This window comes from Magnolia sinica, chromosome 1, assembly GCF_029962835.1.
Source record: "Magnolia sinica isolate HGM2019 chromosome 1, MsV1, whole genome shotgun sequence".
NCBI lineage: Eukaryota > Viridiplantae > Streptophyta > Magnoliopsida > Magnoliales > Magnoliaceae > Magnolia > Magnolia sinica.
This window is the reverse complement of record NC_080573.1, coordinates 129232435-129250332: the sequence shown is the minus strand read 5'-3', so window position 1 is coordinate 129250332 and position 17898 is coordinate 129232435. Positions and strand designations below refer to the sequence as shown.

The 17898-nt window shown below is 40.3% G+C and overlaps 1 protein-coding gene across 1 annotated transcript; it reads right to left on the bottom strand.

Annotated features, from left to right (window-relative positions):
• Positions 1–1809: 1809 nt before the first annotated feature.
• LOC131258297 (probable glutamate carboxypeptidase LAMP1) lies at positions 1810–17428 on the bottom strand. The gene is made up of 12 exons (XM_058259532.1): positions 16293–17428; positions 15163–15230; positions 12851–12932; positions 7741–7833; positions 5648–5800; positions 5257–5325; positions 4754–4841; positions 3629–3712; positions 3196–3284; positions 2951–3067; positions 2467–2607; positions 1810–2155 (listed from the first exon to the last, which is right to left on the bottom strand). The coding sequence occupies exons 1-12, from the start codon at positions 17292–17294 to the stop codon at positions 1973–1975; spliced, it is 2169 nt and encodes a 722-aa protein (XP_058115515.1). The 5' UTR covers positions 17295–17428; the 3' UTR covers positions 1810–1972.
• Between the last annotated feature and the right edge of the window lie 470 nt (positions 17429–17898).

Sequence of the window (17898 nt, the reverse complement as noted above, 5' to 3'; positions counted from 1 at the left end):
TCTTAGATGATTTGGCTATATTTATGTACATGATGGATATCACGTGGATGTCATGGAGGGTCTCACAGAGCTTTGGGTTGCACATTGGGGTTACACCTAACTCACATCCTTTTCCATCTTGGCTCCAAATCAAGTGTCTTGCAACACTTGTTCTAGGGAGCTGGTGAAACAAAAAGCTGTCCCGCGAAACTGTCTAATTGACATCTACTTCATCCATCAATTTTTGCCAGTTCATGTTAAGATGTGACCTAAAAAATAAGCAACATAAAAAATTCAAGTAGCCCATATCACAAGAAAGTGTAGAGAAGAGATACACACCATTAAAACCTTATTTAAGGCCCACCATGGCATATACATTCCATCTGACCATACATAGTGATTCCACTAAGGCAGCTCAGAAACAAACAAATATCAGCATGATATGCAAAACTTGAGTCGGGCTGGTGGAGTTTGAATGGTGGATGTCCTCATCACCACTGTTTTTTGCCATGTGGCTCACTTGAGTTTTAGATTGATAAGATTTTTGGGCTCACTTGAGTTTTAGATTGGTATGATTTTTGGGTTCACTTCCAAACATAATCCAGCACAAATGATGAATAAATTGGATGTCACCGAGGCATCTGTGTGTCAAATAGCTTTCGGTTGTACGGGTTCCCTTAGGAAGTCACGTCCAGACCAAATTTCAATCAAATATGCATATGATTTGCCTTAAGCAAGTTTTTGGAAGTGAAATATAGCTGACCACCGACCTCACCGGTGTATTGACGTCACCAAGTTATGTGGGCCCACCATGATGTATGTGTCATATCAAAATTGTTCATCCATTTGGCAAGCTCGTTATAAGGCTCGAGCCCAAAAAAATAAAATAGATCCAAAGATCAAGTGGACCACACTACAGAAAGCGGTAGGGGATTAACACATTTGGCATTGAAACTTTCTTGGGGCTCATAGAAGTTTTGGATCAATCTGATATTTGTTTTTGCTCTTCATCCAGGTCTGTCTGACCTTAAAAAATAAACATTATGATGAGCCCTACAAATATTTTAATAGTGGGAATCATTGTTTCCACTGCTATTTGGGGTGTGGTCCACTTGAACTTTGGATAGGACTCGTTTTTTGGATTATGCACTAAAATGACCTTGCCAAATGGATGGACAGTATGGATATAATAAATACATCATTGTGGTGCCCACATAACCTTGATCTCCTTCCAACTATTTGTATCAGGTTGGGCTCAATGAGCTGACACGCTTCTCTTTGAGTGCCACGCATACACACCAGCCAAATCGGTGGTGTATGATATAGCAGCTAATTCGCTTCCCAAGTTTTCACCATAGGTATAGCCACACCTGAACTGGCAATGTCTTATGTTGCCCTTGCAGCCGTCTTTGTAATGCCCTACATTCGGAATAATAAATGGAAGATACCAGTCCTCCACTCCAACTACTTCATAACAGACGTAATATTACAAAGGAAACCGAAGTTGTGGGTTGATATTAATTGTTGGGTGGCATTCATGGGTGAAATCTTAACCACAAGCTGTTAAGTGGACACATTTTTTGAATTTTTTACATACCTGTAACTCTTTTTAAAATGTGTTGTACCTTAATTATACAAATTAATCTACCATTGTAAAAGACTTAGAGAGGCAAAATAAGTACCCCACTATTTGTGTTATAATGTAAAAGATAGTCAATTTACAAGGGATAATTTCAATGATGCCTCTCATAAATAATTAAAATTTAAAATCCCACTTAGACTACAATATCAAAAGAAAAAAAATTATTTTCTGTCTACACCAAAAAAAAAAAAAAAAAAAAAATTTATTTTTTGCCATTTCCCCTCACATATGAGAAAAGAGACTAATAAATAGTATCTCTCTCTCTCCACATGTCCAGTTTATTACATTGTGACTCGAATTCTGATGAATGTGCATAGGTGCTACAAATAAGGTAATCTACAATGTATGCATTCATGTGAATTTTCCGTTGAGAACAAGAGATGCATGTGTTACAGCTCTTGAAACCCTCCATACTTCATGTTGTACTGATTTCCATGACTCTGTAGTGTTTGAGCTCTTTGCCTTTTCAATTGCGTCATCGACACCTGGAAATGATTTTGATCCATAGTCGTTGTGGTTTGATGGCCCATAAATCTGTGAGATTAATGTGGTCAACAATGACCATAGTAATACATATAACACATAAAATATCATGTATAAACCAAACCGAGGTATTAAGAAATGACTTTATAACCTAAGGTCTAACTAAAGGTATGATCCTTGATAGAGTGGAATGGCTGATGAAAATTTGAATATATAGCCAATTCCAACTACAATGAGGACGATGGTGACAAAGTCATGGTGTATGGTTTATCCACTAGTTCATGCATCATGCATGGAGAGAGAGAGAGAGAGAGAGAGAGAGAGAGAGAGAGAGAGAGAGAGAGAGAGAGAGAGAGAGGTACCAAATGCTTGTACCATGGCCTTCCAAAAAGCCCATCTCTATCTGTAAATGCTCGTTCAGCCATCATTAATCTGTCATTTAGCTCTCTCACTTTTAATGGGTCCTTCCCCCACATTGATGCCCATCCGTTGCCTTCTAATGCCTATATAGAACATCCTTTGATCCCATTAATCATCTAAAAGATGAATGTGCAAAACCCAGTTCCTTTTTTTCCCTAACTATAGTTTTGGTCCAGGCAATGAGAAACATAATTTGGGATTTTTGGATTTTTCTACTCGTAGTAGAATTTTCCCAAAGTCATTGAAATGGCCACAAAAGAGCCTTACAACAGATGCATGTTGCGATCTTTTAAAGTTCTACTGAGAGTAGAAATTCCCAATTCACAAATTATTTTTCTCCACTCTGAAAATGGCTGCAAACCAAACACCAACAAATCAAGAAAAAAAAAATGATATTATATATAGAAAAATCAAGGGATACCTAACCTTTCTTTGGTCATTTATTTTAGTGGCTGCCTTGTTTAGCTGCTCAATAGACTTATATAAAGGGCTCAGGCTAATAGGCTTTCCCAAAATCTCATTTTCTAATTCCTTTGTGCTTCTCTGTTAATCAAAAACATCATTACATTAATACTAATTAAATCATGAATGCATGTTACATGTGTGTATATATGTACTTATGCCATAGACTGTATGTGCACACGTATGGATGGATGGATGGATGCACTTACTTGGAGCTCAGACGCGTAGGAGACATAATCAAAAGGCAAGAACTCATCATCAGCCAGTTTAAGAGCAACAAGTCCCCAAATGCTTGCCACTATTTAGAAAAAGAAGAAGAAGAAGAAGAAGAAGAAGAAGAAGAAGAGGGAAATAAAATACAAAAATTAATATGATTTAGTTATACTTTTGTTAGGACTCAGCCAATGTCTTAATATTATTTTCTTCAACGCGGGTGAGTCCATTTCTAGGCATGACTCAGCTGAGCAACCATCCGAGTTGAGCCATCTGTAGTGTGGGTCACACCTCAACGTTGAATCTTCAACATAATTAGAAATCAAAACATAGAGGATTTTCAAATGCTAATTGTAATTATTATTTTCAATTTTTCCAGAAAAAGATAAAAATGAAGAGAAGAAAAAAAAAAAAAAGTAGAGAAAATACCTGCCACATGTCTATGGAACATTGGGTCCCCAAACTTTTGCATCCAGACAAAGTCATCATACAGTGAATGGTACACGGCGTATTCTGCCAGAGACAAATATTCCTGTAATAATGGAATGAATATCCAAAACAACAAATCATAAAGAAAACCCACTAGGAAATCAGCAACCACAGCCCACAACAGTAACAATATAGTTTCTCTAGGGTATGTATGGTTGCTGGCTTTTATATTTCATAGCTTAGTAATTTCCTGATTTCTAAACTATTATAAAAATAGTTTAGCTCACGTTTTTTGGTTGGATTTTACATCAGTTGTTCGGAATTGAAACAAGATTTTAGCTTTTCGTAGGTTTATCCACATAAACATGGTGCATCAATTAAAACAAATTTAGTTATTTTTCCCAAGAAATACTAAGCAGAGTGTAACATTCTCCAAAAACATAAAATTCAGGAATTTAATTCCTCAACAGCCAAACAAACCCTTAATACATAGTTTTTTTTTTTTTTTTTTTAACAACCCATCAAACTAATTGCATAGCTTCTCTCGTATATACAGTAAAGATGCTAGCTACGCGTGTGTACTTAGAGCTAGGTTAATTTACATGTAATAAGCTCCAATCTCTCTTTGTAAGAGTATAGGAAAGACTATCTCGCTGGCTGGATGGCTCTCTTGTTGCTCTCTTCATATCTCATGGGAATCATCACCGGTATATTAGGCGCTGTTTGGTTGTTTGATTCTTCGTTAGGAAAGTGTAGCAACACCATCCCGCATTGAATAGAATAGACTCAAAGTGTATCCAAAGGGCACTATTTAACAATTCACCTCAATGCAAACATCCAAACTACCCATATGTTTAATTGTCCATTGTGCAGTGTTCCAGTATTATGTACAAAGATAGTGAAGAAAATGAACCATTAAAACTAGCATTATATGTTTATTGAGTCATGCAACATAAGTGGAGAATTACTGAAGATTTTCATAAAGTAAGCTATGTTGTCTATCAGTATATATCAATGCATTTATACTTTAAGAAAAGTCTTGTGTAATTATTTTGATTGTCGAAATGCGAAAGTGAAAAAACGAAAAACAAAAAACAAAAAAAAGAAGAAGAAGAAGATAGATACCTCCTCCATAGAACATGTCGACGGCAGGAACACCAACATGTTGGATGAATGATGCGAAATCTGATCCACCTCCTCCTAACCTCCCAACCTTCACAGAAGAAAACAATGTCAACAACCAAAATGAAGATGACAACAGCAATGATCACCTACAACCAGTTGTATGCTACAACGGCAATTAATTAAGGAAGGAAGAAACCTTCCCATTGTTCTCTCAACCATGATTTGAGGGTGGTAACTGACGGAAAAGCTGGCACATTTTTTTCAGGCTGGGCTTTCCATGCCAACCTAGATGGCAAGTGGACCAGTACATTTGGAAACCTTAGCCGACCGTGATCATCGGTGCAGCCAAATGCCTACTGAGCGAGTCATTGACAACTAAACAAAACGGATTAAGAAATGCCACATTTGAGCTTTTTTAACCATGGGATTTTCAGACCTCCAAGGGAGCTGCATTAGCCTTTGGTTGAAAATCAGAATGGCAATACCTGCCGAACGCTACTTACCATTTGAGAATCATTTGATTGAATCCACGATTCGTATACTGTTTGGGAAGAGTTATCTGGGTCTTGAACCTACAAAAAACCAAAAGTATGTAGTCACACGACAAGAACAAGCATCATAATGACAATGGCAAACAACAAAAACAACAGCAGCAGCGAGTAGGGCGGAAATGGGCTGGGCTGGGATGGGCCAAAGCATGCCCAAGTACAGTTCATGAGATAAGGACCTGAGTCTAAGAGCGAAGGACTCAGCCCATCAATGTTAAAATTGTTGGTCTGAGCCATACCTACTTGTTGGTCCTTTAGGGCTCAAGTCCAACACACCGGGACTGCACTTGGGTGGAACCAGGCCAACGCAGGAGGCCATTTGCTACCCTAACAGTAAGAGATGGACCTGTTGAGTAGCCTGCTTGAGGAGTTTGTCGAGCTGAGGAGTTGAAGAAACATGGAATCCTGCTCCAGAGACTGCACAATCTACATTCAGATAAGCAACTACCCTAGAAGCAAGCATTTCCCTGTTCTCTTCCACCCATTCCGTCGATCCTATCTGCGAAAAATAAAATAAAATCATATAACAGAGAAAATAGATTGATGGAGGCAAAAAATCGCACGAGCTCCACCTTCATGGGCATGTTCGCACTTTGCTCTATGGTCGGATCATCTATCTGGACCGTCCATTTGTTCGATACCACTATTTACAGGCCATGGTGCAACATTCACATTGATCAAATGATCCTGACCCTTCCAATGTCGGTCATTTTGTTATAACCGACTGTTTTTCAGACGCTATATAGATTGGATGGTTAGTATCATCAATGCAGAGTGCTTCACTGGAATAATAGGCCATCGGTTAGATGATCCTGACACTGTTGTTCAAGATCATCTTGTTACCACGTTTGTTTTTTACAAGCCATGGTAAAAAAGGAAAAAATATCGCCTCGTTTGGATGGCTCTAACAACCATCTGTTTTTACAAGCCATATGCATAGGGGTGTACATCTGAGTCAAACCGAGTCGAGCTGGCCTCAGCTTGACTTGGGTCGGCCACTAGCTGACCTCAGCTCAAACTCGGCTCGGCTAGGTCCTCGAGCCTGACTGGCTAGCTCGGCTTGGTTTGGTTAACAATTCGGGCCAGTTCGAGCTGAGTTCCCCTGTGCAGCATTTCCACAAACACTAGGACTGCATCTTCAAAATCCCACTATATGTAAAACAGAAGCAATGGTTTTACAGGTATTTTATCAAACACCTTCTAAGCAACATAAAAACCAAGAAAAAAAGAGTACTTGTTTCATGTACGTACCTTCCTTGCCACCAGCCAACACTTCGTTGAGTCATTTCATCAAACACTTGGTGAGTAACATCAATAGCAAAGTAACCGAGTCACCGAACTAGTTCAATCCGAGTAGAGTCGAGCTGGGGTCAGCTCGAACTCATTTTTGAGCTAAAAAAATCAACTTGACTCAGCTCAAACTCAACTTCAATCCAAGTCGAATCGAGCTTTTTCGAGTTGAGTCGAGCAAGCTAACCAAGCTAGCTCAGTTCATGTACACCTCTACATATATAAGATGATTAGCATCACCAAACTAGAGCTCAAAAAATCAACTTGACTCGGCTCAAACTCAGCTTCAATCCTAGTCGAATCAAGCTTTTTCAAGCCAAGTCGAGCTAACTAACCAAGCTAGCTTGGTTCGTGTACACCTCTACATATGTATAAGATGATTAGCATCACCAAGCTAGAGGGCTTCTTTGCAAAGCAATCCACTTAATCTTGATTGTCAATTTTTCATACTATTAATCTGATGCAGGATAATTAACCACTTGTTCTAAAAGCTCGAACAAGTTGATAGAACATAGAAAGTCAATCCCTTTATCTCATTGTCCACGAACCACATCCCATAGATTAGGTTCTTGGTTGAATCCCCAGTGGGTGCACATCACATAGGTTCCACTTCACACAAGTGACCCGCTTCACATGGGTGGGTCCACACCCCACATCCCATGGGTTGAGTTACTAGGGAGCCCGGCTTGTACAAGCAAACAACCCACCTTACATGGGCTACTCACCCTGCATGTAATCTTGTATTTCACATGCCACGCCACTTGAATCCGATGTGAAAATGTTCATGCATTATGATCCCATTGATAAGATATCATATGGGTATGACCCTTGCTTTGTTTTTTTTTCCTTTTTATTTTAACCATGGCTTGACCCCAATGGTATAGTACAATGCATCGAATCCTAACCCTTGCTTGCCACAAATAGGTTTTATCTGTTTTTCTGCATTTTGATTGGTTCACGTTATCACTCATGTTGTTAGCATTGCTGCATTAAATACACTTTGTGATGATGTGGCCCAATTACATTGCAACAAACAGATTTTTTCTATTTGTGATAAGTAAAAGATCCGAATTTCAATGAATCAACGGTCCTCACTCGTGCAACATCACATACAAGCATTAAGCTAAGTGGAGAGAAAGAGAGAGAGACCAGGCCATATTCTTCAGCATCCCAGTTGCACAAAATGATCGTTCGTCGAGGTTTCCATCCTCTCTTTTGCAACTTCTCCAGCCTTCGAGCTACCTGCAATGGTTAAAGAATATTTGAGAAACCGCAGATGCAAGACGCGTGATAATCGTGTCGAGGATCGCATTCATCTGTTTAAAACTAGGTCATCCATCCATGGGGCGTATACGTAGCCCAAAATTCAAACAGATGAAATGATCCTAATCATCCGATTGCTGGTCATAAGGACGGTCCGATCAGGGCCCACAGTTTAATACGCCACGTGTACAGTGGACGCATCAGTGAGCATGCCCCGCGGCACTTAATTAGGGAAGCGGATTGGGTGGTGTACCACAAACCACCGACTTGAAAGCGTGTGTGGTACACGACCGTGGAAATGAGCCCAGACAACAGATGAAAAGGTAGATCTCTCATAAACATTACGGTGCCCACGTAAAGTTGATTTCTCACTAACAGAACGGTGCAACGTACGTTTTCATGGCAGTAACTTCCTGGTAAAGCCTTTAGCAAAAAAGTTCCTATGCTGAAAACTTGGATGGGCCCACTATGGTGTTAGTGAGAAATTCACTTGTTAATCCAATTTTTATAAAAGATCATTTTAGGACATGGGACTAAATATAAGCGGAAACTAATAATCAAGTAGGCCAAAAACGTAAGATTAAACCTACATACTTGAAATATTAGGAGGGCCACAGAAGTTTTGAATCAGTCTAATATTTGTGGTAGGAATTTCCCTATCTACCTTTTTCTTTAATGTGGACCACTTGAGTCTTGGATCCTTCTCATTTATCGTCTCAAGTCCTAAAATGAGCAGACATAACGATTGGAAGGGGTAGATATCTCACAAAGATCATTATGGGCCCACCTATGTTTGCAGCCCAAGAACCTCTTGCAGGAAATTCATATAGTTCAAATAACGGCTCAAAGGGGAAGCGATTCGCTTATGTACCACAAACCACCGACCTTAGTAGAGGGTTGACATCACCAGGTCGTATCATGAGGTATGTATTATATCCAAACCATCCATCAGCAGAAAAATAAGACAAATCTAAAGATTGAGTGGACCACATTGCAAAAAGCAGTAGGAGGTTGAACGTCTACCATTGAAACCCAGTTAGTGGTTACAGAAGTTTTGGTTCAACATGATATTTGTATTTTCTCTTCATCCAGGTCCGTATGACCTATGAAAAGGTTAGACGGAAAATAATTGTTATTATGGGCCCTATGAATGTTCTAACGGTGAAAATCATTATCCCACTGCTATTTGTGGTGTGGTCAACTTGAGCTTTGGATATGCCTCATTTTTAAGGTTATACTCTAAAATAATCTCACCAAATGAATGAATGGTGTAAATATAATAAATACATTATTGTGCCACCCACGTAGCTTCGATCTCTTTTGAACCGTTCATGTTACCTCGAGCGGGAGGAGTGTCAAAGCTCATCTTCTCACGACACATGCACACACCAGCTAGGTCTGTGGTGTGTGGTGCACCAACCAATTTGCTTCCGCACCGACATGGCTGGTGTGTTGAAGTCACCAAAATCTGTGGGTCCCATCGTGATGTATGTGTTATATCTAAATAATCCATTCACTTCACAAACTGACATAAGGCTTGAGATGAAAAATAAGACAGATCCAAAGGCCAAGTGAACCACACTACATAAAGTAACGGGGGATTGAATGTCTATCATTGAAACCCTTTTCGGGTCACAAAAGTTTTGGGTCAATATGATATTTGTTTTTCCTCTTCATCTAAGTCTGTATGGCCGTAAGAGCAAATTGAATGGAAAATGGATGTTATGGTGGGCCTACAAATATTTTAATGGTGAGAATTAATATCCCACTGCTACTTGTGGTGTGGTCCACTTAAGCTTTGGATATGACTCATTTTTAGGCTCATGCTCTAAAATAATCTCGCCAATGGATGAACGGTGTGGATATAATATATACATCATTGTGAGGCTCTTGTAACTTTGTTCAAAAAAAAAAATGAGTCCTATCCAATGCTCAAGTGACCCACACCAGAAATAGCAGGGGCGAAGATGGTTACAACCAGGAGATTTCCGGGGAATCCTCAATCCACGTCATATCTATCACACAAATGGTTTGCATCAAAAAAAAAAAATGAAGTTCCCATTTGTACAGCATCCGGCAACTCAGTGGACCGTACGATAAAGTGGACGTACTAGTGGCAAGACTGTTGCCACAATCAATCGCCACTGAGAGCAGTTTTGTCAATGGCGATCGTTGACACCACTACAGGAAATGATGGTACGGGCCATCATATGAATGGAAGCAGAATGGCTAGTGTACCACACACCTCCGACTTGGCTGGTGTGTCTACGTCACCAAGTACTATGGGGTATGTGCTATATCCAAACCCGTCCGTCCATTTGACAATCTCGTTTTAAGCCTTGAGCCTAAAAATTAGACAGATCCAAAGATCAAGTGGACCACAATGTCAAAAGCTACGGGAAAATGAACATCTACCATTGAAACCATTAAAACCTTTTTGGGAGCACAAAAGTTTTGAATTAATAGGCCTCATTAGCAGATGGGATGAAAAATAAATGTCATAGTAAGCCATATGAATGTTTTATCTCTGAGAATCATTATCTCACCGTTATAGTAAAAGCCTTACGAATGTTTTAAAGGTGAGTAGGCCCTGCTATTTGTGGTCAGCTTAGCTTTGGATATGACTCGTTTTCCAATCATGCTTTAAAATTATCTGGCCTAATGAATGAACGGTGTGAAAATAATAAATACATTCACTACGAGGCTCACGTAACTTTGATCTCATTTGAAATGAATGTCCATACACATCATGAATTTGTACTGTCTGATTTTCACTTTGTCGGACCAGAGAGCAGTGTTACGCGGGTAACACCTCAATGGGTAACCCTTATCCTGTGGGGCCCACCTTGATGAAGTATTTGTATATCCACTCCGTCCATCCATTTTCCCATATCATTTTAGGATGTTTTACCAAAAATTAAGTAGATTCAAATATCAGGTGGACCACCCCACTGGAAACAGTGGTGAATGACAATTAAAAGATTTTTGTGGGCCACCAAAAAATTGTATCAAGCTAATATTTATATTTTCTCTTCATCCAGTTCTTTTTGACTTTATCAACAGGTTGGATGGAAATAAAAATTACGGTGGAAATTACCATTGGCTGGATATGCTTCACTTTTTTCCTTTTTTTTTTTTTTTTGGCAAAATGTCCTAAAATGGGATGCAAAAACAGATGGACGGCCTGGATATACAAAAATAAATAAATAAATAAATAAATAACATTAAAGTGGGCCCACACCCGGGTAACACCTAGTCCACTCCCGTTCGAGCAGAGGCAAGTGGGGCCCACGGTCACTGAGTCAAAGAGTTGAGTGTGGGTCGGCTGTGGATGGCCCGTGTACTAAAATCCCCCCATACTCGGAGAATCGTAACCGTTAAATAGGTGGTCAACAAGCTAATGGTTAAGAGGAAATTATTTCAACTGTTCACATTCAGCCAAGAAAAATAGGAAATCTTATACACGTCGGACAGGTTTTTCAGAATTGAGCGGTGGGCCCCACTTGTTCAAACAGAAAACCCTAGTGATTCTGTACAACAACGTTGTATGATACCTCAGCATTCAACGCCAGGGTGGAGAGTTTGTATAGTGCGCTCGGGATTTCTTTATGTACAGGTGGGACATCCTAACCTTCCAATTGGTGTGCAGCGATGATCTATATTTAAAGGCCAAATGTTCAATGGATAAGATTCTAAATCCGTGGGATTTTTTCTACCCCTACATCGAGAGTGAGGCCCATCATCTTAACAGTTTGGATCACTGAAGCATGGGCGCCACCCGAACAAACTTAAAACCGATTACCTTACAAACTCTCCGCAGCATTGTATATATGACCATACCTTTATTGGCGTGTCCCACGTGCCTTCACCACCAAGCCCTTCAACACGGCAGCATGCTTGCTAAGCTGGCACGTGCTTTTACCAGCCAAGACTTCATGTGCGCCCCACAAGGAAACGGATTGGCTACTACCCCTGCCACCAGCCAATGGCTGATGGTCGGTGCTCTGTGGGACCCACCATGATGTATGTGTTTCATCCATGCCGTCCATCTATTTTTCCAGATAATTTTATGGAATGAAACAAAAAATGAGATATATCCCTACCTCAAATAGACCACGTTACAGGAAACAGTGTTGAATGTGCTTCGACCATTAAAAACCTTTTGGGGGCTATAAAAGTTTTGGATCAAGCTGATCTTTGTTTTTTCCCTTCATCTGAGCATATATGACCTAATCAAGAGATTGGATGTCAAATAAACAGTTCAGTGGGCCTTAGGAGGATTTTAATGGTGGATATCCAATCACTATTGTTTTCCTGTGGTGTGGTCCACTTGAGACTTATATCTCTCTCAATTTTGGTAGCCCTAACATCATCTCTAAAAATGGATGAACGGAATGGATGAAACACATACATCACGGAGGGGCCCACAGAGCACCGACCATGAGCTACCGGGCTGGTGGCAGGGGGTGTAGCCAATCCGTTTCCGCCCCCACAAGTGCTTCTGCAGACTAAAAGTCAAGGCCGCCCTACAAATCAGGCAGGCGACAGCAGACAAAAGAAGTGGAACAGCTCAAAAGCCTTCTAGTAAGGAGAATGCTCATTGTGGGGCTGTGGGGCCCACCTGATTGATGTCTTGTATGGTCACCACGTGCCAGCTTGGCATGTAAAGGAGCGTATAGAGGGTCCTCAATGACAAGCTATCTTAGAACATAGCTTCTAAAAACGTCCACTAATTATGTGATGCAGCTTGATTAATTGAATGGTATAAGCGACCCCGTCTATGCACAAGTGGGACCATGGTTCGGCACTCAAGACCATTAATTGAATGGACCATGATCCCATAATCTCCCAGATTGGAAGATTATCTAGACATTTTTCAACTGAAGGTGGACCATTATTGTATTTCTCCATCTTTATCATTACATTTATGGCCACCGCAACAAGGACTAGAGATGAAACGAAACAAAGAAATAGTGTGTTATATCCATGTAATTACCTCTAGTAATGTTGCAGTTCCACTGTTAGGATCAACAGCTCCAAATGTCCAGGCGTCCCGATGATTGCCCAGAAGGACATATCTGTGAACATGATGCATGTTGGACAAATCGTATCAATAAACAAAATATCTGTTCATGCCCTAACATAAACTTACATAAATGCATAATAATAAAATTAGTTTAGTATCTCTCTCACCAAAACAATGGTAAATCATAATAGTCCTTTTCTAAAAATTCTTATGCTAATGTATGTTATGAGTATTTTAAAAATTAGAAAGGCATGTGTTTAAATAAAAAGTGAAAGTATCTTGTTTGGTGTTTTGTCTTTTAATGCATTTTAGTTTCATATTATATAGAATAAGAGTTGAAAAAGGGTTTATAAGCATTTGTCATCTGCGAACTCCATGAGGTACATTGAACAATGTTCTGATGGGAAAACTTGAAGGGAGTGTATTTGAAGGTAGCGTAGTTGGTAATGTAGTTGCATTAACTATCTTCTAGTGAAGGGTCTCAAACACAAGACCTGATAGTAATTTGATGCAGGACAATTAATCATTTGCTCTAAAAGCTCAAATTGATAAAGCATGACGAATTAATCCATTTATTTCATAGCTTAGGTACGACATCTCATGGGTTAGGACTCCGGTCAAACCCCCTCGTGAGCCCCAAATAACATGGATATCGCCTCACACGGGCCGCTCACTCCGAGTGTGCTCATGCATCCCACAGGCAACCCTACTCTAGCCCAGTGTGAAAATGCCTCTACATTACCACGTGTCGATAGCCATTTGTGATTCATTGTATCAAAAGACATGAACTATCTCAAAGATAATGACCACATATGCGCTTCGACCCACTAGTTATTTCATATTATTGACAATCTATTCATTCTAGCATTGCATATCTCCGTTCTAGGTGTGGGATTCCTGTATTTCATTCATTTTCATTATAGTTAAAACAACTACATATATCACAAAACCTTCCATATTTATATTGAATGAATCATTAGTCCAAATCACCATTTTGCTCATTTCTTGTATTTGAGTTCACTAACCATTTAGAGACTGTTTGATAGACCTACTCAAATCTTTTGAATATAAGGTCAATAGAGTATTAATTCCTTGATGTGAGACATCATTCATGAAGGGCATTATTCGAGGTTTGGCGATTTAAAGAATGGGGAGAACTGGTATATGGTCTACAAGGCATGCATCCATCATATAGCCAGATAAGATTGTAGAGAACTGATAAATAAGATTGCGTACTAGGTGTGATGTTTGAAAGGAATCATCTATGATAGAGCCTACTACTATGATAGGGCCTACTACAAAGACGTCCCTGGTTCATGCATCCTCATAATATTCCAACTCCATTGCGTCATATCCTAGGTGTTTCAAAGCATGACACGTGTCTATTCCTCAAACACTTGTAGAGTTAGGTACAGCATGTAAACAGATTTCGACACCCCCACATGGATGGATGCTGGCACGGTGGATTGGTTGAATCCTAAAAGTAATCGTGAAAAGGAAATCATTTTTCATAGATGTGACGTTTTTTGCTGACTTCGATAATAAAGACGCTTGAATGTGATTTTCTTTTAAAATGGATAATTTTCCTTTCAACCCCAAATCTAATAATATCGTTTTCCACAATTTTTGAGAGACAATATTTATTCTTTTAATTGTTTCATTTTTTCATGAAAATCATATTTGTTAAATCAACCTTCGTAGATTTATTTTTTCTCCGCAAATTTTCTAATGTATTCTTTTCATGAAAATCATATATTTGCTAAAACACATTTTTAGTTCCTCTTCCTAAATTTATTATGCATTCCACTAGTCGATATGAGTATAATTCCTTTGAGATCCATTTGAATTGTTAGCATAATGTATTCTTCGGTAATTCTATGTTATTAAAAAGGTTCATCATCAGCGTCATCATCATTATAGCCTTATTTCAATTAATAGGGTTTGGCTCCATGAATCCTTTGACATGCTTCGTATCTTTCGAGAGTAGTACCTTTAATTAGACTATATATAGGCCATCATGTATATTCAGTAGATTATCAACCTCTATTAATGAGATTTTTCTCACTAAACGCCTCATGCACCATTCAAAGACAATGGTGAGACTCCCAACATGTTTTGAAATGGAAATTAAATTATCCTTTCCAAAATCTCATTTTTAAATATAAATTGGGTTTTCACCGTGTCTTTGGATGATGGAAGATGGTTATGGAACGGCTCGTTGCCTATTCTAAAGTGGGTCCATAAAATAACTAAGAAAAATAATAACAAGGCCATAAACGTACCGATCAGGCTCTTCTACTCCTTCGATCACACCAAAGACATTTTGGATTGTCGTTATTGTTTGATTTCCCTGAAAATTTCATAAACAGCCCGGCCATATGGAATTGAATAACAAGAAACAAACATCAAAAGGAAATTTTAAAAAGAGTGTGGGGAACGGTGGGACAGTAAAATGCACAACTTATCATCTCCCCATGCAAAATGGTGTGGCCCACTTTGTACTATCGTGGGGATAAAAACCAGACCATAAAATAATCATTAATAAACACCCAATCTTGGTGGCCCAACATATTGCATATGTAGATCCAATCCGTCCATCAGGCCATAAACCTCATTTTAAGGGCACATACAAAATATCAGCAAGAACGATACTTCCATGGGCCACACCAATGAGAACAATGTAAAATTACTCCTAAAACCACCATGCTCGTGCGGTGTGGCCCATTTGAATTTTGGATCAGTCTGATTTTTGTATCTTCAACTGATGGGTTTTATGAAATACACACCATGGTGGCCCCCACACAGAAACCTATGGTTAGCATCCTATCCATATTACTCCCAGTGGGGTGGACCACCTGTGTTGTGGATATGGCTCATTTGTTTATGGGAGGACTCAAATTGAGGATAGAACCTGATGGATGGATTGGATTGTGTGGACACTCATCTCCCACCGTCCAATAGTAATGAACACGCTGGGGATTTCGGGTCCTCTGGATACCCGCCAACTGCCTTTGAATATCGGAAGATAACGCGCAGACCCGTGGTGCTGCCGTCGTTGCTGAAGTAGCTTATTGCTCATAACAACAACAGCAGCAGCAGTGCAGGAGGTGTACTCATGTGATAGTTCACCACCAGTTTAAAACGAATTTGAACCATGCAGTAGTTGTGAGGTAATCTAAAACGTCCAAAATCTCCAACCGAACCAAATCGTAAATGGAGAAAAGAATAAAAGATATCAGTTTGATTTTTAATGTATGCTCCATCCACGATATGGACGGTTTCGATAGCCGCGACGAGTGACTAACGTGAGTAGGATGAGTCACCACCGTTTTAAAAATGTTAGTGACTATCAGATGAGTGTACGTACTTAACTAGTTGAAATTTCATGTAAATTTCATTTAGGGAACCTTACATTATAGGTGAGATTCAGAAACCCTGGGCCCGGGCCCACCCGGTAATCGATCGACTCTGCTCCACCTTGCCAATCATCAGGCGCCACGTGTCCCCCGATTGCCTCCATGATCGCCTCACCGTCGGCCGAGGACACTGGCAGCGACGGTATCAATGGAATCCCTCCTCCTCTCTCTATCTCTTCATCATCCATCCTTTCACATGCACTAGTGCTGGCCCACCCAGGTGTGGTCGGATCGCCGGCCCCAATATACAAAGACCCCACCTGGACCCCACTCGGCGGCATCCAACGGTCCTCAGGAAACCACTTCCCATCTACTCCACCACCGTAGTCCTTCGTATCCGTATACACCACCACTCCCACGGCGCCCGCCTCATATGCATTCCGTACGATGTCCCCGCGATATATCTTGCCGTATCTCACCAAAACCACCGTACCGGATACGTTTACTCCCATTCCTTTCAACGTTGCATAGTCTTCCACGCGTCCGTAGTTGACGTACGCCACGTTTCCCGCCACGGATCCCGACCTGGCGTAGGCGTGGAACGTGGGGACGGCTTCCCGGGCTACGTCAGCGTACGGATCACCGGCGTAGATCTCCTGATCGAGAGAGAAGGTGATGGTGGGGCCCAGCGGGTGGGCCCGAGTGAGGGTGAGGGAACGGGAAAGGGGGTAGTTGAGGGCCACGTGGTAGGATGAGATGTGGGTCCGGAGGGAGTGGGAAGTGAGAGTGGAGAGGACGTAGGATGCGGCATCGGCGTTGGCGGGGGAGCCGGCGACGTGGGGCCGGCGGGTGAGGATGAGGAGGTGGTGGGATACGGTGACGTTCTCGGATTCGGATACGGATACGTAGAGGGAGTGGTAGGTGGATTTGGGAGGAGGAGAGGCTGTGAAAAGTAGGAGAGAGATGGAAATGGATATGAATAAAAGGTAGGTGGTTTTTGATGTTTTTGAGGTGGGAGATTTCCTCTCTTCAAGGAGGTTTTCTTCAAGGAAAGGCATTTAAGAGAGAGAGAGAGAGAGAGAGAAATTTGAAGAAGTAGAAGATTTAAACCGAAGGGTTGTAGCTTTTTTATAGAATCTGGATTAGGATCATAGTTACTAATCAGGCGCACCATAAGAATACGGTAAGGACAATGAAAAAATAATAATAATAATAGTTAAAATTTCGGCTATAAAAATGGAAACGCCAAAAGTAGGAGAAAGATTCGTTTGGGTGTGATAGAATTTGAATTAAAAAGTTGGGAACGAATATTCCTCTTTCTTGTGCATGTGTGGCACTTCATGTGGTAGGCCTCATCTTTGGCCCTTCAAATTTGGACCACTCACTATTTTGTTTTAACCATCCATTTGATAGCTAATATTCGGATGGTTATAGCATTGATTGATCTGATGATTTTGGGGATACGATTCATTGATAATAAGATTGAGAATTTGTATAGCCTACATATTTGTCTACCAGTGTGATGACCACGTGTGAGAATGGTGCGCATAACTAATCTAAGAGGTCTAAACCCTTTATCTCGATAAAGAGAGAGAAATAAATAAATAAATGGCTTGATACTCTAGTAGAGTGTGATGGATTCTACACAAGCACTTAGATATT